General features: G+C 41.3%; 1 protein-coding gene across 4 annotated transcripts in view; it reads left to right on the plus strand.

The window, feature by feature from the left end:
- Positions 1 to 5441: 5441 nt before the first annotated feature.
- The window catches only part of Uhrf2 (ubiquitin-like, containing PHD and RING finger domains 2), a 63297-nt gene continuing 42346 nt past the window's right edge, over positions 5442 to 26392 (plus strand). For 2 of the 4 annotated variants that reach the window (XM_030250696.1, XM_006526603.4), the window contains exons 1-2: positions 5450 to 5943; positions 14076 to 14309. Coding sequence is in view for 2 of the 4 variants with exons in the window: in XM_006526602.4 (XP_006526665.1) it covers positions 5791 to 5943; positions 14076 to 14309 (387 nt within the window). In the remaining 2 variants the exon portion in view is untranslated. Of the gene's footprint in view, positions 5944 to 14075; positions 14310 to 26392 lie in introns of all 4 variants that reach the window. The other 2 variants (XM_006526602.4, NM_144873.2) reach the window with 2 other exon arrangements.

A 26392-nucleotide genomic window follows, 5' to 3' on the forward strand; every position in this document is an offset into this window, starting at 1 on the left:
AGTTTTTGAATAGTACAGTTATCATCCTGTTGAATGTCTGCCTCAGTGGGGCTCACAGTCTCAAGGCAAGAGGCTCTGCTCTCCATTGATGAGAGGGATCCGAGAAATCCACTAGCCCACCAACATTCGAGGACGTTTTCAGTTCACCATTCTTGGCTTTGTTCATTCAGAATACCCCCAGCCCAGGTCTCAAAGCCCTCCTCACCATGCGGGTGGTAAGTAGCTTCCATGTGGTATATTCATTCAAGGCGCAAATGTATTTTATACATCGCTGCTATCTTTAGAATTAAATGTGGATGTGATTTTCTAGCCCTTCTACCCTGGGGCCTGACTGCTATCGAGATTTAGGTTTCCAGAGGGTATTTAAGCAAGCAGTTAGCAGTACTTACTGTACTCTTTTCTTTTTATAAGACTTACAAAGGCAGCCACCCATCTCAGAAGCCTTGTGGTTATTATTTCCCACGTACGGATCTCCTTGTTCCTTGACTCTCCTTCCCAGATAACCACAGGCTAATCAGCTGTGGTCTCCCTGCGGGGTTCTAAAGGGCTCACCGTCAACAACGAACCTACTGCCTTCAGTCAAGAAGGTACTCGAAATCCCAGCCCAAAAGTCTGCTCTTTAGGGCTAATTCCTGAATCTGTTTTCTTAACTTCAGTTTCTCCCACTGCTGCCACCAAACAGTGGCAAATCATTTGTGCTAATTTTAATGATGGAGGAAGGAAGCAAGAAGGAAGAAAAAGAAGGGGTGCAGGAAAAGGGAGTCGATGTGACAAAGCTGACTTTACTCACTAAGCTGAGTAAGGTGCACAGCAGCCCAGTGCTGCGGCCCTCTCTAGGACAGACACCTTAGCTTGGAATTGTGGTCAGGAAAACGAAGGGTAGGAAATGACTTGCCGGTTCCCTCCCAATTTCCATCTCTCCTTAGTCATCTTTGCCTCCTGTACAATGGTACATCCTTACCCACTGGATCCAGATGAGTAAGGTGGGACCCGAGAGCTCTTGCCACAAGCATCCGAGAACCCTGGGGTTCAGGGAGTGATGTGCACATATGGAGGTGTAAGAGCTAGGATTGGTACGGCCGTTAAAACAAATGGGAAGCCGGCATTATCTCTATGAGAGCTGTGCAAATTTGGTGGCAAGCCTGTTTACCCACTAAGCTGTCTCTCCAGACACATACACACACACACACACACACACACACACACACACACACACACACACACACAACTAGTCCACAGATTAAGACAGATCTTTTAAAAGGAGGGTGTTGCATCCAAAATATGCTCCTTGAGGGTTGCAATTATTGTGATTGCTCATGGGAGAAAAATGATGGGTGAGAAAGGGAATATGGTCCAGGGGCTTGGATGTGGCTTGATGGCAGAGCACCGTCCTACCAGAAGGGCCTGGAGTCCACCCAGCACCCCTGAGGGAATAACATTGGTTGAAATTGATGCCCATATTATGCAGTGCTAGCAAATATGCCAAATGAAATTTAATTGTCAAAAAGGAAAGAAAGAAAGAAAGAAAGAAAGAAAGAAAGAAAGAAAGAAAGAAAGAAAGAAAGGAAGGAAGGAAGGAAGAAAAGAGAGAGAGAGAGAAAAGAAAGAAAAGAAATTCAGAGAGAGTAAGTGTGGTGTGGCAGACAGCATGCCCTTGTCAGAGGTTGCTCAGTGTATGAGGTTGTTTGACACCAAGCTTGATGACTGAGTCCAGGCTCACATGTTAGAAAGAAAGAGCCAACTCCAGCTGGTGAGGAAGGAGTGTTCTCTTAATTCCACGTGTATGCTATAACACACATACAAAATAAATAAATGTAAATAGAGTAACATCGAACAGAATGGTCTTAGAAATCGGATGTGGACTCATTTGTGTCCTCTCCTCTATTTTTACATATTAGTATATTGTCGGTCCACATCTGCTCTGCCACAGGCACAGCCTCCTGGGGAGGCAGAATGCTGGGAGTTTGACTCTGCTTGCCCCACAATGCTGTCGGGGTGGGTGCTGGGCTGTTTGGAATCACTAAGTCACTGCTCTGGGGGTGGGAAAGCACAGTCTTGTGGGGAAGCTGGAGCTGGCTCAGGCGTCCCTGGGTCTGTGATGAGGCCAGGGCCATGGGGTTCTCAGACTCTTGGACATCCAGGAGCTGCTGGAAATCGCAGAAGATCAGAAAATGGAGTTGGGGACTCACTGGCTGGGGATGGGGGGGCAGTGTCTAGTGAGGGGGAGATAAGGGAAGTGGGGAGGGGAGCCCTGGCTTGTCCCCGTGGGTGATTGTACTTCGTTTAGCAGTGGCAGTCTTGGTGGAGATAGTGGCTAGGAGCGCAAAGAAACCTTCTATGGCGAGAATAAAGCTGCAGCTCTGTAGACAAAGGCCTTCCCCAGGTTCCTCATGGCAGATTTGACAAGAGACGGTCATGGTTCCAAACACTTTATTGCTTGTTCATGGTGGAAAATGGATGCATAATGTACCATAATGCATTTACCACTTTTCAGGGTAGGCCTGAGATTAAATACCTTTTGCAGAGAGGAATATCCAGGAAGGGAAGCTTATTGGCTAAGCCCTCAGGGCCTCTAGGTACCTCATTAGCATGGAGAACTCTGTTTGGAGCCTATGCGACCTTAGGACTCATTTCTTTTATGTGAGAAGCATGGCACATGCTCCAGCCCAGGAGTCTGACAGGGAGCAGGAAGTCGCCTAAATCTCAGGTGTGTCGCCCCCTCCCACCCCCAACCCGAGTCTCCAGGTTTCAGCCTGCTCTACTTTACCAAACTTCCTGGCATGATTTTACGTCCCACAATTTATGTCCCACGGCATATTAAAATTAATGTTTTGAAATCTAGCTCCTCGTATGACAATGTATGGAGATAGAGGCTTTAATGAGACAAGGTTACATAAAGTTGTTAGGATGGGTCCTAATCCAATATGGCTGCTATCCATGTTAGAAGAGAGCAAGACCTGGGAACCTTGCTGTTTTGAACACAACTAACCTATGACAGAGAGGTAGACATGTGAGTGGTGTCTTAAAAAAAAAGTTTATTGTTCTCACATAATGGGAGGATATGAAATTGGATACAATCCTAGCATGATGCAATGGATTTGAGAACAGTCAGGGTTACATGAGATTTTCAAATAAGCAAGAAAGAATGAAGACCAAAGAACAATAACAACAAAAGCCTTTAACCAGACCAAAGTCTTACACTGGGCTTTCTTCCTGATTAATCTCTAAGAGAGCAGCAGAAACATCCTTTGTGGCATCTCTGTGCAGATCAGCCCTAAGAACAGGGAAGTGATTGATACTTTCATTTATACCAGCAATAGGCAGAAGATAAACCCCTACTTTTTCTTAAGAGGATCTCTAACTGTGGAATTGTAAGCATATAAAAATGTAACATATGAGCAAACGGTAAATGTTCAAACCCCGCCCGCCCCCCCCCCCCCAGCTGACATGGTCAACTCTTCAGGTTATAACTTCCCACCCAATATCCCCTTATTCTCTTCCCTATCCGTACCACCTATTTCTCTCTCTCTCTTTTTTTTTTAAGATTTATTTATTTATTATATGTAAGTACATTGTAGCTGTCTTCAGACACACCAGAAGAGGGCATCAGATCTCATTACGGGTGGTTGTGAGCCACCATGTGGTTGCTGGGATTTGAACTTCGGACCTTCGGAAGAGCAGTCGGGTGCTCTTATCCACTGAGCCATCTCACCAGCCCCCCCCACCTATTTCTCTATTCGCCAAAATGTAGGCATCTCTATCAAGCCAAAAGACTTTCCTCCTCTCAGAAACTCCTTCTTCCCTTCACTCTCTTAGACAGTTCTTTTCAACTACCAGGCATCTCCACTGTAGGCACATTTGAGATATATTTCAAATGCCACACAACTCAAATGGAACTCATTCCATTTTCTTCCCTTTTCACATTCACAAATTCTACAACTTTCAGGAGCTGGGTTTCCTAGAACACTCAACAATTTATTCTTCTCACTATCTCTAATTTTTCCAAAATGGACAACAGTTGGCTCTTGGCTAAATTTCAGCCTCTCTCACCTTCCCACAGCTTGCTTTTTTCCCTAAGGCCTCCTTCCGCACTCTGTTCTATTGTCATTCTAAATACTTAAACACATCAATGCACATTTCAAAAAGCCCAGGTTTCCCCGGGAGGCCTACAAAAGTCTTTGAATGCTAATGTTCACACTTGCCCTTCATTATTTAGTCAACCTCTCTCAGAAGTGTAGTGTCTTCTGATGTGTGAAAATGCACTCCCAGTCTTTGCTTAAGCACCCTATCTTCTTTGAATATTCCCAGTTTATCTAAATTCTCTTAATAACAAAAGCTCTAAAATACCTTCTTGTGTGCTACTAAGGGAGTGGCAAGGAAGCTAACATTCCCTCGGTGTTTATGAGCACTATTTTACCTGGAGGAAATTGAAGCAGTTTGTTCAAGATCACAGTTAAACAGAAAGACTGCAATTCTCGCGCGTCCCAACCCGTGAGCCCAAGACTCAAGGCTTCAGACTGCAGCACACCGTTGGCAGTGCACCACGAATAACAGCCCGAGACCCTAGCATATCCTTGTAACAACAAATAGTTGATCCCTTCATGGGTCAGATTAGATGTTCTCAGATGTATCTGTTGCCTTATCAACTAAATGTTTTAGTTAACTAGGAAGCTGTCGAGGTAACTTAGAGGCTCTAGGTATATATATATATATTCATATCTCGAGCTGACGCACATTTCACTCTTCCTGTATTTCCATTTAGGCCATCTTGACTAATCAATTTGGTTGTTACAAAGTTGTGCCTCTTATCCTCATGGGAATGATTAGTACTGACATTACGGATACCGGTGAATGTAAGATAATGCGTTTGCTTTGCTTTCTCTCTTAAGTCTTCCATTTTTGGATGGGTCCCCTGAGTGTGGGGGCCGTATCCCGCCCTGGGATCTCCGGATTTTTGGATCGGAGGTGTACAGTCCTGCAAAGCCAGGATCCCTGCGGCTAAAGGCGCCCTTAGCGCAGAAGGCCCACTCGGTCAGGTCCAGCTCCCGCTCCGGCTCTCCGGTCGGGAAACGTGGGTGCGAGGCCTCTGCCCTGGGGCCTCCCGGAAGCGGGTTTCCTCGGCGGGAAGCACGTCCATCAAGCCGACGCGCCCCGGGAGAGGCCGCGTGGCGGGCGCACACCCTGGTGTGAAGTCTCGGGAACGTAGGCTGCATCCCCATTTCTTGCTCACGCCAGCGCGCAGCACGGCTAGCTATTGTTCGTGCGTTTTTGAGACCATGGAGTCTAGGCCTCAGGAGACTGCGAGGTGACCAACGACAACGAGGGCACAGGGCGAGCTGGCCTCGGCGAGCCTGCCCAACCCCGCCCTCCTCCGAGTAACGGCTCTGGAGGCCCCGCCCCCTCCCATATTAGCGCCCCCCAGGCTGTGCGTGGGGCGGAGCCCCGCGTGGATCTCGCGAGATCCGGGTTGGCGCCGTGACCTCCATGTGGGAGCTGCATCTCTATAAGTAAACAGTGCGCGCCGCCGAGCCATGGCTCCTTCCTATTTGTGAGGCGCGGGCTGCGCTCGCACCTCGGGCGGGTTCCGGTTTCCTTCCACCGAGGAGGGGCGGGCGGGCGGTCGCGCGGTCTAAGAGCGTCAGTCCTCGCCCGCACCCGCGTTCGCCGAGTCGCCGCCGCAGAGAACCGGATCCTCCCGGGGAGGCGGCGGGGACCGGGCGGGGCGCGGCGCGGCGGCCCGAGCGCAGGGCCAGACAAAGGGGCTTGGTCCCCTGTCCCCGTGCCGCCGCGATGTGGATCCAGGTCCGCACCATCGACGGCTCCCAGACGCGCACCATCGAGGACGTTTCTCGCAAAGCCACCATCGAGGAGCTGCGCGAGCGGGTCTGGGCGCTCTTCGATGTAAGGCCCGAGTGCCAGCGCCTGTTCTACCGGGGCAAGCAGGTGAGGCGCCCCGCGGGGAGCCCGGGCGCGAGCAGCCGGCGCCCCGGGACGAGGCTGGGTGTCCAGGGCTGCGCCCCGCTGTGCTCGGGATGGGCCGCTGGCGGGGCGCGGGATGCGGGGCCTGGAGCTCGGGCCTGCGGCTGCCCCCCCCCTCCCCCCAAGCGCGCCTAGCGGGTCGGAAGGTGCGGGACGCGGTGTTGTCGCTGGCAGCGGCCACGGACATAGCCTCCGAGGGTCCTGGGGGATCCTCTTCCCGCCTTTGGGGGGGGGGGGGATCGGAGCCTGGAAAGGCAACAGGCTCCGGCAGCCATGCCGGGGCGCGGGAGGGACGAGCTGGCTTTATTCGCAGCGCCGTCTCCGACTCCTCTAAGGACTTGCTTCTTTTCCGTGCCCCCGGCTCCTAGATGCGACGTGGAAAGGGAAGCACCTTATCCCTGTTTCCTCACTAGAAGGATTTGAACACTGAACATCGGAACGGTGGTAGAATGCGTGCCCCTCCTTCCTTGTCGTCAGTCTCAGACTGGGGATTTGTTCTGTAAAAGATCAGAGACCTCTAATTTAAGGAACGATGTTTGTAACCTGAAGTCGGGTTTAAGTCTGTTGAATATACGGACAGATTATTTCCCCATAAACTTTACCTCTCATCTTTGTGTGTCCCCTAAGTTCGGGCTTTCAACTCAAACCTTTCAGCATAATCAGCAGTAATTCAAAAAAAGCCAGAAAGTTGTGTTGGGCCACAAGGGTGCTTGTGGGCATCTCCGTTAATTTTAAGTAAGGCTCTGCCTGATGAGGCTAAGACGTTTCCTATCCAGTAAGTCTCAGAGTCTTATGATTAGACACCCAGACCCACATTGTTTTTCTTGCCTTTGTCTTTAGTCCACTAAAAAAGTTGGCATCCTGCAGTCAGTTGACCACAGTTTGGCTCCAGTCCTGAGTTTTGAATTAAGTGCAGTTCTCTCTGATTCGATGGAAGTAGCCTATAAGCCACAAAGGGTTTAGAAGGAATATTTTTGTTCCCTTTACAGATTTACAACTTCTCAGACTGGTCAAAATTTTCTAAGTAACAGATTATACAACCGGCAAGAAAAAGCCAGGGTTTTGGTAAAGTGTTTGGAAGGCCTCTGACAGAAAACCTGTAGCACTTTCTGCTCTTGTTGTATCCACTATATTGTTTCTTGAGTGTTTGACCAGTAAAGAGTTTACTTGTCTGGAAAGTTGGTTTTTAAACAGTCATACCTATTAAATACTTTGTAGCATTGTATTGCTGTGCCTCAAGTGGCTATTATCTTTTCCTTTTGGCTATCAGTGAAAGCTATACAAATAGTAATAATATTGTACATTGACTCCTAGAATAGTTGGGCGACTCCAATACAAGAAATAGAAATGAAAGATGACTTATGAAATAGACTTACACTAATAATCAGAAAATGGTTCCTGGTTGGGGGTAGAGAAACCCTAGTGGCCAACCCCTCCCCCCATTGTTAGTGATTCACTACTTCTCTCTCCACAGCCCAATAACCATTAAGGATAAAAAAGAGAATTCCAGTGCCAGCCTTTGACTTGAACACCAGAAAAGGAAAACCGTTGACTTTCTTGTGAATGATAACTAGCCAGGGCGTAGTTCCTATCTCCTTTTGTCTTGATGTTCTCCAGATGATGGAGATAGCAAAGCAAGTCTTTAGCAGGCAGATAGTTAAGTTGGTACCAGAGAGAGGGCTAGCCGTTTCCTGTAAAGTGAGTTTATGTTTAATAGAAAAGAGGTGTTCTTTTTCATATGCTTTATTGTCATAATGTTATAAAACAGGGTGAGGTTTGAAAAGCAGTGCAAGGAAGTCTACGTTTTTTTCTTTCAGTGTGTATGGTTGCTTTGCCCACATGATGTCTTTGTACCATATGCATGTCTGGTTGCTACAAAGACTGGAAGAGGACTTTAGGACATCAGACCTCCTGGAACTGGAGTTTGAGATAACTGTGGGCGCTGGGAATCAACCTTGTCCCCTGGAAAAGTAGCCTGTGCTCTTAACCACTGAGCCATCTCTTCAGCTAGACATGATCTTACATACCACACACCGGGCTTTGATCTTTAACTCTTAGAATGTAGAGCTCCTGAGACTATAAAAGAATTCCAGTTTTCCCTGCCTTCTCTTGTCATCAATATTGGGATAGTCAAGTAGAATGTAGATGTGGAATATGAACCATATTGGAAGAAAAACTAAACATTTGATACTCTATAAATTCTTTGTTTTCACATGGAGTAAAAAAATGAAAGTATTTGTCTATTTTTTAAAAAAATGTGTGTTATTTATTTCTATCATGTGACAAATGACACAGCTTCAGTGCCTCTACTCTACCCTGAGTTCTGGCAGTGACTTCCCCTGGCTTTTTCTGGCCTCTGACACTTCATTTGTTTCCCCTTTGGCTTTCTTTGCATCTTTGGTGCAGACCTTTCTACTTCCTGGAATTTCTTCCTTAATGCAGTCAATATTCACTAGTGTGTTCTGACAACGTCGCAACCATTTCTCTTTCTTCCGAATTGAAAATCTTGTACCTTGGATGTCTAATATGGCAACTCTCAGCTATTTTACTTCTATGAGACATTGACGGTCTATAGTTATATGTGTCTTTCTATGATTTGTTAAAGACTAAAGCAAATTTGCATGTTTACAAGATGGATTTTTGTTTATTTTTATATAAAGACTAAATCTGGGTTTAAGATTTGATACTTCAGGACATAGAACAAGACTCAACATCTTTAAGAGTCAGTCAATAATTTTGATTTAAAGTCAATAATGAGAATACTGCTTTGCATAAATATGTAGTACAAAGTGGCAAGTATGTTTAGGACTTTTCCAGAAAATGTTGGGAATTCTGTCTTAATCATAAATTCATTCAATACTTTAAAATGAAACTCAGGTCAGTAATTCAGATAGCAGTCTTTAAAATCAAACATTTAAAATGACAGTATAAAGATAGATTAATTTGATACTTGTTTGCTGAAGAATGATGCAGGAAAGTACTGAGAGTCACTTTTCTATAGTTCAGCCATTATGTTTCTAGGAAAGCAGAAAGCCTCATAGGTACAGTAAACATGGAGCCCATGAGCTGCCTTTGGATCTGAGTGAGAGGGTTCTAGGGAGCGTGTTTATTGGCAGTTGTCTGTCATGATGGCATGCAAAGTCACTGCTGTGCAGCATGGACTTCTGACAGACAAGCATTATCTTTTTAATTTTGAATTAATTTTTTGAAATTGCACATTCAAAAACTTGTCTGGTTTTGTTCAGGGTCCCGTCACAGTTATGGGGCCCCATGTGGATCTGAGGTCAGCAGTTGAAGAAGCAGGGTTCGAGGCGAGCTCATCCCTTCCTTCCTGCTCCAGAGCATAATTTGGGTAGCAGATACCGTTGGATCTGTACTTTGATTAACTGTGGAGGGACTGCAGCGGTCTGGGTTATTTATTCTATTATTCTCAATGACTTCACAGAACGTGAGGCCTTGCTGAATAAAACTGGCTTTTTGCAGTGAATAATAGCGACTGTTTTAAAAGGACTAGAAGGTTTTCTGTGAACTAGGAAAGGAACATCATGGGAGGGGTGTCATAGTCAGCTCGAGGAAAGATGACTTTCTTTAAGGACGTTGACGTTCTATAGTTATATATGTCTCATGCCAAGCTACGCTTAGTGTTCTACTCTAGCCTGAGATGTTACCTTTCCTAGCAAACGAAGTGTAGAAAGCGAGTCACTGTCAAGGCGTTCTTTTTGTTTTGTAGTACTCCTAGGGTCTCTCTGACTCCTGTGCCTCAGGCATCAGGTTTTTAAAAAGGAACGGGAACATCTTCAATTCATAATTGTCCATTACCCCACCCACCACCCACCAGCCCTTTCATCTGGTCTCACGCTAGCATAAACTGACAGCTTCTGTCATGCTGAGTAAAAGGCTTACCTGGATTTGCTATAGTGAGTGCTTCATTTTACTTTAATGTCCTGTCTGTCTGTATTTTGGGGAGTGGATTACTAGCAGAGTTGGATATTTTATGCTATTTTAGTTGTTTTGTTTTATTTTGTTGGTGGTGGTTTTTTTGTTTTTGTTTTTTTGTTTTTTTGTTGTTGTTGTTTTTCTTTTTTTTTTTTTTTTGGTTTTTCGAGACAGGGTTTCTCTGTGTAGCCCTGGCTGTTCTGGAGCTCACTTTGTAGACCAGGCTGGCCTCAAACTCAGAAATCCGCCTGCCTCTGCCTCTCGAGTGCTGGGATTAAAGGTGTGCGCCACTACTGCCCGGCTTAGTTTTGATTTTCTACTTGAAACACTTAAGATTTTAAAGAAATTGCCATAATGTTCATTACTTTAGGTTCTTTCGGAGTTGGGGTGTTTCTTTGGGCTTGTCAGAGTGAAGGGATGAACGCACACTTCATTCTTTGGGCGCTTCCCTTCCTTCCCAGGGAAGGTTCTGGGCAGGAAGCACCTTCTTGCTGCTGTTTTAATTCTTTTTACATTGTGTGTTTGTGTGCTGTGCTGTAACTTGTTCGGAAGTCAGAGAACTACTTTCAGGAGTCAGTTCACCATGTGGATCTGAGGGAGGAGGCTCAGGTCCTCGGGCTTGGCAGCTACACCTTTGCTCTCTTATCTCTCTCTCTCTCTCTCTCTCTCTCTCTCTCTCTCTCTCTCTCTCTCTCAAAGCCCTGCGCCCTTTATTTGAAACAAGTTTTTAAAATTTAAATATATTTTGAAAATATTTTTCCCCTCCTCCAAGTCTTTCCAGATCCTGACCCCCCTCTTTACCCACCCAACTTTAAGTTCTTTCTCAAAGACCTTATATAACATCACACCCTCCAGAGTCAAGAAAACAAAATAAAGTCACGCCCAAAAAGAAAAAAAAAAACAAATAAAACAAGAAAAAAACATTAAAAAAAAAAAAAAAGAAAGAAAGAAAAGAAGACAAAAGCACATAAAAAGCCTGCTGAGTCCATTATATGTTGTTTAGCCACTTCTGAACACAGGCCTGTCCTGGAGTGGCTGATATACCCAGTGTTACTCTCTCCGAGAAAACTGATATTCCCTCTCACAGCAGTTATAATTGACAGTTCAATTGTTAACCTTTACTCTAATGGCTGGGTTTTCATTCATTCGTTGATTTAAAAACAAAACAAAATAAAATATAGATAAGATAAAGCAAAAACTATCACATCAAAGTCAGACAAGACAGACCAACAGAAGGGAGAGTCCAAGGGAGGTAGCAGCCATTAGAGGCCCATCCATTCCTGCACTCAGGAATCCTATAACAGCACTAAACTGGAAGCCATAATATATCCTCAGAGCCTGCAGCAAGCCCTGTGTTGTGTGTGTTGCTTTCAGACTGTTCATGTGAGCTTTGATCATGTTAATTTAGAGGGCTTTTTTTTCTTGGTGTCCCCCCCCCCCCCCAACTGGTTCTAAAACACTTTTTCTGCCTTCTCTTCCACAGGGTTCCCTGAGCGCTGAGGGGAGGGATTTGGTGGAGTCATCCTGTTTAGGGTTGGGTTTCTTATTCTGAGTAATGTCTGTCTATGGGACTATATTTGTTCCATTTGCTACAGGAGGAAACTTCTCTTGTGATAATTAAACAAGGTATTGACTAATACATGATTTTTGAAGAATATCATTAGTATTTCTACACTACAGTTTTCCCCCTTATTTTAGACCAGTATTATTCGGTTTTACCCTGGGTCTCTGGGCTATCTAGTTTTAGGTTCTTGGTCACCCAAGCAGTGTTGGTTTTTTTGGTTGTATATAAGGAGTGGCCTTAAGTCAAATTAGATGTTGCTTGTTTATTCCCAGGCATCATGATTGCCCTAGCATATCTTGCAGGCAGTCTATCATTGTTGTTAAAGGGTTTGTGGCTGGGCTGGTGTTTATGTTTTTAATATATTAGCATCCCTATTTACATGAAGGTTTGTTTACTGCCGTGGGGTACTGGCTGTGGTGTGTCTGTTGAGGATTGAACTCCCGGACTGCCTAAAAACTCTGAGCCCCTCAAGTTAAATATGTTAACTAAACAGTGAGATGTAACTGAGGGCCTGGCCTCTTTGTTCCCAGAAATAAGAACTCTGAGACTTACTATTGCATGAATAAATGCCTAAGCCAAAAGCTTTGGCTTATTCCCTGACTAGCCCATACCTTAGCTAGCCCTTTATTCTATCCTAGGTCTATTCTGTTCTAGCCACCATGGAGTTGATGGCCTCTCCTGGTTTTCATGCTACTGTCTCTGGTTTGTGGGGCAAATCTCTCATAGGCTTTTAATTGACAGGTGACGCTTCCACACAATACGTAAAGATTTACTGCACAGTGAGATAGTACTTAACTTAATTCCTTAATTTCTTAACTGGGAAGCTTGTAAAATTCTCTATCCCTTGTTCTATTTAACAAACACGAATACTTACGATCTGTGGAATTGTGCTAGTTATGGTCTTGGATCCACCTAATAGATCTCACATTAGTGACTTCATAACTAAAGGGCAGCTGTTTTTCTTTGCCCTTTCTCTGTGGTTGAGTTCTTAGATATGTTCCTATATCACACAGTTGTGATTGGTGATGGCTGTTAGATAAAAGATTGGTGAATACAACGCTTAAGCTAATATTTCTGAAGAAATGGTAGTTTTGATCTTTAAGGAGTTGAATTTTCTTGTTATTGTTATGAGTGAAATAGTCAACTGTTTATACTTTATGAAGAAACAAAATAGCAGATTGGTTTCCTAGGACTGCAGTAACAGAGTACCAAAATGGCTTAAAACCACAGTAACTTATCTCCGTTGTAAAGGTTAGAATTCAAGGTGTCATCAGTAGGAACATGCTTTTTGATAGCTAGCTTTAGGGGAATTGTCTCAAGGCTTCTGTTTATGGGAAATGGTGTTTATTAGCTTGTTGTCTTGGCTCCAATTACATGACTTTCTCTTCCATGTGTCTTTTTCCATTGTTCTCCTGTCCTTTCTGACTCTGTTCATGTTTGTTTTTATCATGACACCAATCAGACTGGATTAGAGGTTCACCTTGTTAACTCATTTTAAATTTGTTACTTGTTTAAAGACCCTGTGTCCAAGCTGGATCATATTCTGGGGCATTAGAAGTTAGGACTTGAACATGTGAGTGTGTAGAAGACCCAAGTTAATCCATAACAATAAGTCTTGGGTTACATCTAAAGACACTATTTCTAGATAAAATTAGGTCCTGCGGTAGGTACCCCATTCCCTTGGTGTTAGAAATAGAATCCCTGGGTTTTACATGTATCAGGTAGGGTCTACTGAGCTACACTAGTAGTACTTTGAGGTACTATGGAGTAGGACTTCCAGTATACCTGATTATATCTTTTGGGAGGTGGGAGTAATGGTGGTGGTGGGCACAGATTAATTAGTCCAAACCTTCTGGAAATGTGGATGGATTGCAAGATAGTTGATGTGTTTGTTATCCTAGATAACTCTGTGACAAAGCTTGCTAATAATTGCAAATGAATAGAATTAGAGAACCTTAGAGAAATGGAATATATTTCTGATTTGCTTTTCAAAATCTTGCCTCACTTAGAATTATTAATAGTGCTTCAGAAGGATAAAGTGCTTTAGTACATGTGGGTTGTAAAACAGTTAATAAAAACTCCTTGCTTTCAACATTTATCTCCCCACTCTTGGGAATTTAGGTACTGTTGACTAAAATAAAATTTGTTAAAAGAGCCTTGGTGTCATATACTTGTAATTAGCACTTGGAAGGCTGAGACAGGATTGTAGGTTTGAGGCTAGCCTAGGCTATATAGAGAGGCTCTTGAAAGACTAGGAAACAGCAACAAAAAATAATGAGCGGTTAGATATAGTTTAGAGGGGGTTATTTTTGGGGGTGGGGTGGGGTAGCTACAGCATGAGATTGCAGCAGCTATGATATGGTTTTTATTTTAATAGCAAGTAGTGTTGCCTTAGTTTGGAGTGGTTCTTCAGAATTTATAGGGGTTCAAAGAAGGATGCTGATATTAAAAGCCATAAAACATTTAGAACCATTTCATGATCATTAAGTTGTAATGTCACTTTTAATAGTTTATCTAGGATATTTGGACAAACTAAACATGTCAGAATATAAGTTTTGATAGAAGTACTTCAATATAGTTTCTATTCCTTTTGTAGTTGGAAAATGGATATACTTTATTTGACTACGACGTTGGACTGAATGATATAATTCAGCTGCTAGTTCGTCCAGACTCCAGTCTTCCTAGCACATCTAAGCAGAATGATGCTCAGGTTAAACCCTCTTCTCATAATCCGCCTAAAGTAAAGAAAACAGCAAGAGGGGGATCTTCCAGTCAGCCATCTACATCAGCTCGCACTTGTCTTATTGACCCTGGCTTTGGACTATATAAGGTATGTTGTCTTCAGACTTATTAGTTGTGAGAATACAAAGGTCTGTTTTCTTTGGGATGCTGTGAATTAGCAAGCATTGATTTCCATTAAGTAAAGATTGCAGCTGTTCTGTCAGGAGTAGTCTTTGAAAATTTACCATGGGGCTGGGGATAGCTTAGCTGGTGAGTACTTTTCTTACAGATATGAGACTCTTGGTATGATTCTCAGTGCTACCAGCAAAAAGAAAAAAAAAATTGTTGTGGTAGAAAACTATAAATTGTGTATGTTCAGTTTAAAGAAGAGTAAAACAAACATACTTGTGTAATTCCACCCAGGTGAGGATGTGGAATGATGCTAGCTAGCACTTCTTAAGGGTATCACTTGCCTCCCCTACACCCAAGGAAATTACTTACAGTGACTTTGTAATGCAAGTTTTTTCTTACTTCTTATGTATATTTGTCTAAACAATATGTTTTATGTATAGCTAGATCTCTTCATAATGAAGTTCTGGTGTTCTTCAACATTGATGTTTCTGGTGTATATAGTTGTATTTTATTCCTTCACATTATTACATTCTACTTTATTGACATGCTATCATATATCTAATGTGTATTTGTTAGACGCCTGGGTAGTGTCCCACCTTCAGGTTTTCTTTTTTTTTTTTTTTTTTTTAATTTATTATATGTAAGTACACTGTAGCTGTCTTTAGACACTCCGGAAGACGGAGTCAGATCTCATTACGGATGGTTGTGAGCCACCATGTGCTAGGATTTGAACTCCGGACCTTCGGAAGAGCAGTCAGGTGCTCTTACCCACTGAGCCATTTCACCACCACCCCCCCCCCCCCCACCTTCAGTTTTTAACAGTGCTGGTTAACCAGTATATACCCTGGTACATATATTCTAGAATTTAAAAAAATTTTATTTTAAAGAAAGGTACTGATTGCTCATTAAAAGTATGCTATGAAGATTTTCTGTGGTGTCATGGGTCTGTGTGTCTGTCCCTGTGCCCACACTGTTTTAAGCACTGTAGCTCTACAGATTTTTTTGATCCTTCTTTGTTTTTGTTTTTTTGCCTTATGGCTTTCTATATACTTGCTATAAAAATTGTTAGAATTATCTTGTATAAAACTACAAATGACTACTGATATTTTAATGAGGATTATCTCTAGATAGCAGTTTATAGAATTAATGTGTTTATGACTTAAATTCATGGACATAGCTCTATCCATTGGTTTATGTCTTTGACATTGTTTAATGGATATTTGACTTATGTCTGATAACTGTATTATTTATACTATTTAAATGGTCATTATTTACTGGTAAATAAAAATTCAGTTGGCTTATCTATTGACTTCTATCCAGAGTTTTTCAAATTCTGTTAGAAATGGAAGGATACTTTGGCTTTATCCGTTCTAGTCCTTGCATTTTCCTGTGGATAAATGGGTACCTAGACCTTCATTTTCAAAATAAGAAATGGTTAGTGAAACAAATTAAGAAAATGCAAGCAGAAATAATTTAGACTCTATGGGGAAAAGGTAAACATTTGTAAGAATAGAAGTAATCAAGAAATTAGTAAAGAGCTTTACTACCAAGAAGTATGAGGCTTTTGTACCAGGTAGCTGTACCGGTAAATTGTTTCAAACCTTTAAGAAATAGGTAATTTTGATGATACATGAATTGACCCACAGCATAAGGAAAGAAGGAAGCTCTTTCTTGCTTCTTAAATGAAGTGAAACACTATTACTAAACATGACTAGAAGCAATTTGGTATCCTAATATTATTTGAAACACAAGTTTTATTTAACCAGTAGACTTAATGTCTTAAGTGATATCTTGACAACATACGGATTGTCAGAAAGTAGAGATAGTTAATAGAAAATGTAGTATAAATTCAGTATTGTAAAAAATTAAAGAAAATTTACCCTATATAAAATATTTTCTGCATCTAAAAACAAATTTGAGCCCATTCATGATTTTGAGTAAATAAAATAGATAAATATCTTAAGCCATATTTGGCATCATTTTCAGTGATGGGGAAAAGCTAGAAACAGCCAGTCAGAAAGCCAGTACTGGGTTGGCATGGCATGTGTACCTGTAGTCCCAGCACATGGGAGTTGGATGCAGGAAGTCTAAGGTCTTTCTGGGCTACATGAGACAGGCTCATGGGAAAGGAAAGCTAACCAATGCTGCTGTTACTTGCCATCACCATGGAAGTCCTAGATAACATAATGAAACAGGAAAACAGAATCAACATGAGACCAACGGTAATGTTTATTGGTAAAGCTGGAGGAAATAAATGTTTTAAAACATGAGCTACCAATAAGTTAGTCCTTTCCAAAGCTAATATTGTAATACTAGTAGATTTCTTTTCTATACTTTATTGGTAAGGGAAAACAGTGCCGTGGGTTATCTTCTCTCCCTTTTCTGTCTTCCCTTCTTCCTTGTGTTCTCTTTAACAAATATTTCTCTTCACACATACAGTATAACTTTGCTATTCCAGGTGCTGCAGTCAAAATGACAAACAACTGAGCTGTTTAGTTCATGGGGATTTTAAAGGAACTACCTCAGTTTTATTCAGAGCACTAAAAGCCAGCTTGCCATTTTGTCTGCACTACCCGTTCATTTCATCTCTTGTAGACATCTTAGTTTGTTTTCTTTGCTAATAATAGAGCAGTGCAGAACAGGTAATGTATAGAGAGGCTTATTTTGACTTATAGCTGTGGTCAAAGGTTAATGAACTGCATCTAGTAATGCCTTTCTTGCTAGTGGTCCCCATGCAACACAAAAAAAGACAGTTTATATGTGGTCTTTCTTGCTCTTAATAAATTAAGCATCCACAATTATTGATGAGAAATGAGTCTTGCCGTGTTGCCCAAACTGTTTTGGAACACCTGATCTCCGTTAACCCTTTTGTTTCAGCTGAGGTAGCTTAGACTATAGACACGCCATTTTTGATTGAGTTTCTACATTCTTCACATTTCTCCTTAAGAGGATTGAACTCTTCCTCAGTCCTCAGTTGGAGGGGCAGATCGTACCCAAACCACAGCAGTAGGATGCTCTGAGGTTTTTTCATGTTGTTACTTTTAAAGTGGACTTAGTTTAGAACAGGTATTAGTTATCTTTTATCGCTTTGGCCCAATGCCTGACAAACAATTTAAAGGAGGAAGGATTTATTTTAACCTGTAGTTTCAGGCAGTTCAGTGCATGTTTGTTTAGCTACCCTGACAGAGTGTCACTGCTGTGGCAAAGCAGCTTACTCTGGAGGGCCTGAGTAAGGTGGGAAATGTGGACCTGATTATATGTTAGATTATTTATTTAATATCTATTATATATATATCATATACCCCAAGTGACTTTCTGATTTAAAATTTTCTCAAACCCCTTAAGTTTTACAGTTTAAAGTTTATAGTAAAATTACAAAGAGTGTACAGGCAGTTTCAATGTACCATACTCACAGTCTCTCCAATTAATGTCTTAAAGTATGGCACGTTTGTTACAATAGATGAACTATATTTCTTTAGGTTTTACTAAATTCTTTTTTTCCCATTCCAGAACATGAAAACACACACACACACACACACACACACACACACACACACACACACACACACGGCATTGCATCTCCTGTAGTTACGTATTTACTTATTAATTTGAGACTGTTTATCTCTGTAGCCTTTGTTGACCTGAACTTGCCATGTAGAGCAGGCTGGCCAGGAACTCATTCACCTGTCTCTGCTTCCCAAAGGTTGTAGTTAGAGGCTGTGCACCACCATGTCCTGCTAGAATCCCTCCTCTCTTTCTTCTTCCTTCCTTCCTTCCTTCCTTCCTTCCTTTCTTTCTTTCTTTCTTTCTTTCTTTCTTTCTTTCTTTCTTTCTTTCTTTCTTTCTTTCTTTCTTTCCTTCCTTCCTTCCTTCCTTCCTTCCTTCCTTCCTTCCTTCCTTCCTTCTTTCTTCTTTTTTCTTTTTTCTTTTTTCTTATTATTTTGAAAGCTGTAAGGCCTGGTCAAGCATTTTTTATAGTTTGTCTCTTTCAGGTTTTATCTCTTATTTTTCTCATTGATGGACTAAATTTGTTTTTGAGGCAGACTACACAGATGAAAAATGATAACTTTTATATCTCATTTAGGGCTGGCACTGTGAACATGCTATTTAAATATAACTTGCATTTTGCATCAGTAGTTTAATTTTGCTGATTCTGTTGGCGAACCTTAGTCACCTGGCCAAGGTACTGTTCCTCAAGTTTTTCCACTGTTAATTTTTCTTTCCCTTCTTTTTCCATCCTGGGCTCTTTGAGAAGTCACTATGTATAGCCTGTGTTGAAGATAGAAGTTGTGTCCATTATTGCATTTGAGGACAGAGTATAAAGAACCCTAAACATGGGAGATTTGTCTTTTCTCACCTGTTTATATAGTCACTTATTTATAGCAATATGCACTGATACTTAAGATTATTCTAGATTTGGCCAATGGAAGCTTGGAAGGTTTTGGTTTTTGTTTTAAACAAAACAAAACCATGGCCCTTGTGTTTCCTTATTATACTGTTGTTTTGATGGTTCTTTCTGTTTCTGGTATTTTAAGATGTTTCAAAGTTACCTGCGTATTTCCTGCTCCAGTACTGAAATGAGTCATTCTTCATAGGACATTGATTTCTTTTCTCGCACATCTGTGTATTAAGGCCAGAAGCAGTATGTTTTTCATTTACTTTCAACCTTATTCAAGACATAATCTCTCACTTAGCTGAGAGTCCAGTGATTGACTAGGCTTGCTTGCTGCAAGCATACAAGATCTGCCTGTTGCCCTACCTCAAGCACTGTAGTTACAAATGCCTGCCACTGTGCCCGCCTGCTTCTTATGGGCACTGGGGATCTGAACTCTGGTCTTCATGGTTATATGGCTGACACTTTGCTAACTGAGCCATATCTCCAACCCCATACTGGTTTATTTGATTAGAGAATGATACTAGAAACAACAGTCTGTGTTATAGGTCTCTCTCTCTGTGTATGAATGCATGTGTGCGTGCATGTTTATGTTACTGTGTTTCTGTGTGTCTCTGTCTATGTGTGGGCCAAAGGTTGAGGTAGGATATTCTGTGCAGTCACAATTTGTCTTTCTTTTTAACTCACTGAATTTGGAGTTCACTGACCCAGCCAGTCTGGGATTCATTTGTCTCCATACTATCTCCCCTCACTTCTCTACCAGTGTTGGGGTTACAGGCATGCTCCACTTGCCTGGGTCTTTACATAGGTTTTAGGAATCTGAACTTAGGACCTCATGCTCAGGTACTTTGCCAAGTGAGCCAGTTATTAAAGGCCCTGAACTGAGCAAGGAACATTTTAAAAAGAATATTTTACATATGTATATAGTCACATCTAGGAATTTATGTATATACATATATCTGAATATGTATGTCACTAGTGATGTCTATATTAAACTTTAATTATCTTTTACCTTTTAAACACATTTTTATGTATTTCTATTTTATGAGTAAGGGTGTTTACCTTGCATGCGTGTGTGCCATGTGCATGCAGTGTCCCACAAAGGCCAGAGGAGGGCATCAGAAACACTGGCACTGCAGTTACACAGTGTTAAACCAGCATATGTGTGTTAGGAACCAAAGCATGGTCCTCTGCAAAGAACAGGAGTGCTCTTAACTGTAGAACCATATCCTCTGCTCCTTTCTTTCCTGCTTTTTGAGGGGTGAGTGACAGAGACACTGTAGGCTTTTTTATTCATTTGTATTTCTATTTGTGTCTAGCAGGTTGTAGTTGAGGCTGGACTTGAGTTGCAGATCCTTGTGCCTCTCCCTCCCAAATGCTGGTGTTACAGATGTGCATTGTCACACTTGGTCAGAAGCTGCTACTGATGAAGGCAGTGACGGAATAACTTATTTTCATAGAAGACTAGCAAACTTCTATTTCTCTTTTCCAGACTATCCCAGAAGAACTTCACAGAAAACTAGTTTTCTTGGCAGGGCTCTCTTCTTTTCCATGTTATGGCTGTCAACTAGTTTGTTTGGAGATAGAGTCTTCAATATTTAGTCTAGATTGACCTTGAACTTGTCATCCTCTTGTTTTTAGCACACCCAAGTTCTAGAGGCTGGTTATACTACCTTGCCTGGCTTTGTTTAATAGTTTATATATTTCATGTTAATATATAATATAGATGCTAACTTTCTTAAATTTGTTACTATATGGTCTGGCCATTTGGTACAAAAAAGACTTCGCTGTCAAATCTGGTTTCAGATTCTAGTTAAATTGTTGGTTGTATAAACTTAGAAGGGAATTGACTCTGTTTTTTCAATTAGGAACGTTGTAGACCTGACACTTAACTCTAAAGAATCTACTATGTTATTCACACTGTAATTTTTAAACGTGTATTTAATTAACTTTATTTGCTGCAGAGGCTAACATGAGTTTGTTTCCATTTTCAGTTTAAAATCAAGTTACTGTTAATGAACTTTTAAAATTTTATCCAATGCTTTAGAAGAGCTTATTTCTGGATAGTTGGTTTGTTCCCTGAATAATTGTGTATTTAGTGCAGTCACTTGGGTATTATATTAGTATTAGGGATAGAAAAGTAAACATCATATTCTTTTCTACCTTCTTAGAACTTCTAAGTATTAATTTTGAAGGTAAACTCAAAATACTTTTAAATGCTGCTAGTTTGGGTTAGAGGGATGGCTTAGCAGGTAAGAAGAGTACTTGCTGTTTTTGCAGAGGACCGGTTTGGTTCCCAGCTTCCACATAGTGGCTTGCTGGCTCCAATGCCAGGAGTTTGATGCCCTCTTCTGGCCTTAGTGAGAACTACATGTACATGGTGCACACAAAAACAAACAGGCAAACCACTCATACCCAGGGAAATAAACTTGGAAAACAAGCTATTGTCTTTATTTCTGAATTACCCCTTTCTTGTAATGAAATTTTGATTAATTAGCATGTAAAAATTTTGTTTTTAAAAACTGGGAAGCATTTGGATGTGGTGGTCTACACTTTTAATTCCAGAGGCAGAGAGAGGAGCAGAGAGGCAGCGGCAGGGCAGGTGGATCTCTGTAAGTTCAAAGTTAGCCTAGTCTACATAAGGAGTTTCTTGATAGCAAGGGTTATATAATGAGACTCTGTCTCCAAATATAAATAAATAAACAAACAATTTAGAATCTTCCCTTTATTTTGAGTTTTGGAGGAATCTATGTCATTTTGTTTTGTAAGGATTTTTTTTTTTAAAGGAGGACAGGGTGACAGTATTAAGAATGTAATTTAAGACCTTGCAGGCTTTTAGGACTTAATCTACTGCTTTGTGGCTCAGAAACACATCTTTGTTTTTTTCCCCTTCTTTTTGACTAAAATATTTGGACAGCAATAGAGCAGGTGAATTTTTAAACTAATTTTAAAGCTGGCATAAAGTTGAGTGGTATGTGACCAGCTGTTCAGCTTTCTTCATGTCACTTTGAAGGACTAGTTATTACCAATCCTATTTGAAGACCTGGAGATGTTTGAGCAGTAACCAGGTTTATCCATTCCCGTGGTTCATTGTAAGTGTATTGAATCACTGAAACTAGGTCATGAAGTACATTTATTTTCTAAAACTGTGAACTTTTAACACCTAAATCAGTGTCTTAGCTTGGGTTTCTGCTGTGAACAGACACCATGACCAAGACAACTCTTATAAAAACAACATTCAGTTGGGGCTGGCTTACAGGTTCAGAGGTTCAGTCCATTATCATTAAGGCAGGAGCATGGCAGCATCCAGGCAGGTATGGTATAACAGGAGCTGATTAAATCTTCATCCAAAGGCAACCAGGAAAAGAGGAGCTTCCGGGCAACTAGGAAGAGGGTCTTAAAGCACACACCTGCTCTAAGGCAACACCTCCAGACAGTGCCACTCTCTGGGCCAAGCATATTCAAACCACCACAGTCCATTAATTCATTTTAGTTAGTGAATAAGATAACTTTCTGTGATTCAAGTATGCTTTTATCTTTTAAATAGATGTCATTCAGTACAAATGATTTGTTTAAAATGCTAAGCATTTAAATTTAGCTGAATATATAGCAGTTAATTTTTTTGCATGTCATTTCATGTTAACTGGGGAATGGAGGAAAAAGAAATGATCAATAACCCATGTAATGTGTGATATTTTAGTATTTTCTGTCTTCTTTGTTTTTAGTACACTATAGCTTAATAATGACGTGAAGAAAACAGCTTCATGAAATGCTACAAAGTAAATATTTCTAAACACCACCAGATTTTCAAACAGAATAGCAAACCCCCAGGAATTCTCCATGTGTTTTTGTTTTTTGTTTTTTTCGAGACAGGGTTTCCCTGTAATAGCCCTGGCTGTCCTGGAACTCACTTTGTAGACCAGGCTGGCCTCGAACTCAGAAATCCGCCTGCCTCTGCCTCCCAAGTGCTGGGATTAAAGGCATGCGCCACCACCGCCTGGCTTCTCCATGTTCTTCTTCCTGATTTTACACACGCACACATATATGTATTTGTATGTTTGTGTTTAAAGTGAGATAGCTTGTTTCCTTGGGAAGAACAGTGTTTTCAACGGCTGAGTCTTTTCTCTAACCACTAGCTCCATATTCTTTACTTGGAACTATTACTTAATCATCTACAGTAATCTTTTCTGTGGTCTTTATAGAATTTTTTCATTTATTTATTTGTTGACTTTACATATTGATCGCAGCCTCCCCCACAAGTTCCTCCACAGCCCCTCCCAGATTTACCCCTCCCCTTTTCCTCTGAGAAGGAAGAGCCCCCAACCCCCCATATCACCCCACGCTGGCATATCAAGTCACTGCAGGACTAGGAACATCCTCTCCCACTGAGGCCAGACAGAGTAGTCCAGTTAGAGAACAGGATCTACTGGCAGGGAACAGATGTAGAGACAGTCCCTGCTCCAGTTGTTGGAGGACTTGCATGGAAGACTACACTGTACATCTGCTACATATGTGCAGGGGACCTAAGTCCAGCCCATGGTTGCTCTTTGGTTGGTAATTCAGTCTCTGGGAGCCCCAGGGGTCCAGATTAATTGACTTTGTTGGTCTTCTTGTGGAGTCCCTATCCCCTTCAGGTCCTTCAGAACTTCTCTCAACTCTTTCAAAACACTTCCCAAGCTGTGTCTAGTGTTTGGCTGTGGGTCTCTGCATCTGTTTCTATTGGCTGTTGTGTGGAGCCTCTCAGAGGACAGTTGTGCTACACTCCTATCTGTGAGCCTAACAGAGTATCATTAATGTGACAGGGATTGGTTCTGACCATGGGATGGGTCTCAAGTTGGGCCAGTCATTGGTTGGCCATCTTTATACAATTTTTAACAACTTACTGACATCTAATCTATTTATGTAATCCTAATTTAGCTGTTTATGAGTTTTATGTAAATAAAAGCATATTGTATTTTTAAAATTTATATTTACAATGAAATACAAAATAAAATGAGTCATGTTTAGAGTTGGAGAAAGCCATGTTCTGAGTTTCACTCTTCATTTTAGCTATATGTGTTTTTTGTGTTATATAGGGTGGCAGGTATGTGTGTACGTATATATTCATGTAGCTGTGTGCAGGTGCCATGGCACATGTGTGCATGTGTGGAGGCCAGAGGACAACTTCCTTTCTGTCTTGTTTGAGACAGTCTTTTTATGGTTTGCTGTTGTCCAGTCAGGCTGACTGGCTCACAAGATTCTAGGAATTCTCCTGTCTGTTTCCCCTGTTACCTTAGGAGCACTGGCATTACAGACTGTGCTACTGTGACCAGCTTTTATGTGGGTTCTTGATAATTAAGCTCAGGTCCTCATGCTGGCTCACCAAGTCATCTCCCCAGTCCTTTACTGTATGTCTTTTGAGGACAGATATATTTCACGTCTTCACTTTTTTGGAAAAATGGAAATGATTTTGTATTAATAATTACTAAAGGAAATGATTATACAATCAAAACCTGCTAATATTTACTAAGCAAACGATGGAAAATAAGATCCCTGTGTTAAACGAGTCAGCATTAGCTATGCTGATGCTTAATGAAAAAAGACAGTTTTCGGTTTGTCACATTACATGCTTACTGAATTGGATTTACTCAATTGTATTGGTAGGTGTGTTTTGAAACCGTAAAAATACGAGGCTGGGACAAGATATTTGTTTAAGGTTATACATTTGAAAAGTTCGAATACTGAATTATCCACAGAGCTGTGTTTTCCACAGAACAAAGGACATGTTTAGAAACATGTTTGATGATCCGATCTACTTGGGAGGCAAAGGCAGGAGGAATGCAAGTTCAAGGCCAAGCTGAACTTTCCATCACAGGTTTCAGGCAGCCTGGACAACGTAGTGAGTGGTGTTCTCTCCCTTACCCTCAAAGATGAAGAAAGGAAAGCAGAGAGGACTGGTCGTTCCAGTCTGTAATCTCAGGTACTCAGGGCTGACTGAGGCTGGGAAATTGGAAGTTCAGGGCCTAGGCACAGAGTGAGGTCTTGTCTTAAAATAAACAGTTAAAAAAAATAAGTTAATTTTGTAGTTGAGAAGTCAGTAGTTGCCTAGCATATGTGAGGCCATATGTACAGTACCTAGTACTGCAGAGACAGGTCCAGAGCATGCTGGATGAGCAGCAGTCCTCCTAGTATTGCTATTGGATATTATCTAAGCTTCAGTTACCTTGCTTCTTATGCTTCGGTTTTGTACCTTTCTAAAGTGTATGACCTTTTCTGTATGTGAAGATTTTATATGTGTGTGCGAGTGTGTGTATATGTACATATATGTGTGTGTATGTATGCTTTTGTGCTTGCTTATTTTCTACTTTTTGAGACAAAAACTCAATGTGTAACCAAGGTGCCTTGCACATTTTGTACCTCAGTATTGAGAGTATTTGTTTTATACGCATGCACCACAATCATGCCAAGTTTACATGTGGCCTTTGTGTATTTCCTTTCAAAAGACAGTTTATTTGTGATCCTTATCCTTTTATTAACGTACATACTCACACCAGCTTTGGTTAGATGAACAAAAACAGTAAGGTTTTTTGTTTGTTTTAATTAAGCCTTTTAAGTCTTTGTCTTGAAAGGTGCAAATAAACATGTATGCCTTTTTAAAACCTCATCAGATTACAGGTGTGCACTACTATACTTGTGCATATAGCTAGTTTGTTTTTAAATAAAAATTAAGGTCAGATTTAATCACAGGTTCATGTGACTTATCTACTTCATCACAAAATCTAGCCCCAAACCATGCTGCTTATTTTTATATACAAATTTACATGTTTTTTAAAATATATGAAGTATATATATTCTTTGATATTTTGACACCCGTAAAGAAACCTTGCTTTCTGGGAGAGACGAGATTGCCTTTCTTAAGACTAGTGAATTCCTTACTTTGTTTTGTGAATTCCTAGAAATAATACTCTGTCAGAGAGTATGTCTTTAATATACAGCAGGGCAATTCTGAGTCCATACCCTAGTCACATCTCTTATCTCTGTCTCACACACTAAAACAGTATTCTACTGATCATGGCAAGGATGTTCTGTCAGACAACTAGAGACCTTCCCAGTAGCCTGGGGCCCACTGTGACACATTCATATTAGCTAATCTTAGATTGTTTGCCCTGGCCTGGCCTGGCCTGGCCTGCTTTGCCTTCCTAGGGAAGACAGAGTAAAGGCTCTTGAGCTATGCTTTCCCCTCATTTCGTCTGCCTCTTTTAGTTTGTGTGTTTGTTTTGTGTTTCTCTGTGTATCCCTGGCTATTTTGGACCTTACTACATAGACCAAGCTGACTTCAAGCTCAGAAATCCCCTGCCTCTGTGCTGGAACTAAAGGCACGCGTCAGCAGCGCCTAGCTCTTCCGCCTTCCATTGCTTTGCTGTGTGAATTGAATTTTTCTTTAAATAACATTAGCATCTCCTTTTTGCATTTTAATTGTATAAATTAGAATCTTGTGGGTCTCTATAATTTGAACACTTCCAGATACATTATCTTTTTGTCATGCTGTATCTTCACATTGACTGTTTTGAAACAGGGTCTTACTATTAAACTGACTGATCAACTCTTAGGATTGTTCTATCTTAGCCTCTCTTGGGCTGTGTTTATAGGAACATGCTACCAGATGTCCACTCTTCTGACTAACTCTT

This window comes from Mus musculus, chromosome 19, assembly GCF_000001635.26.
Source record: "Mus musculus strain C57BL/6J chromosome 19, GRCm38.p6 C57BL/6J".
NCBI lineage: Eukaryota > Metazoa > Chordata > Mammalia > Rodentia > Muridae > Mus > Mus musculus.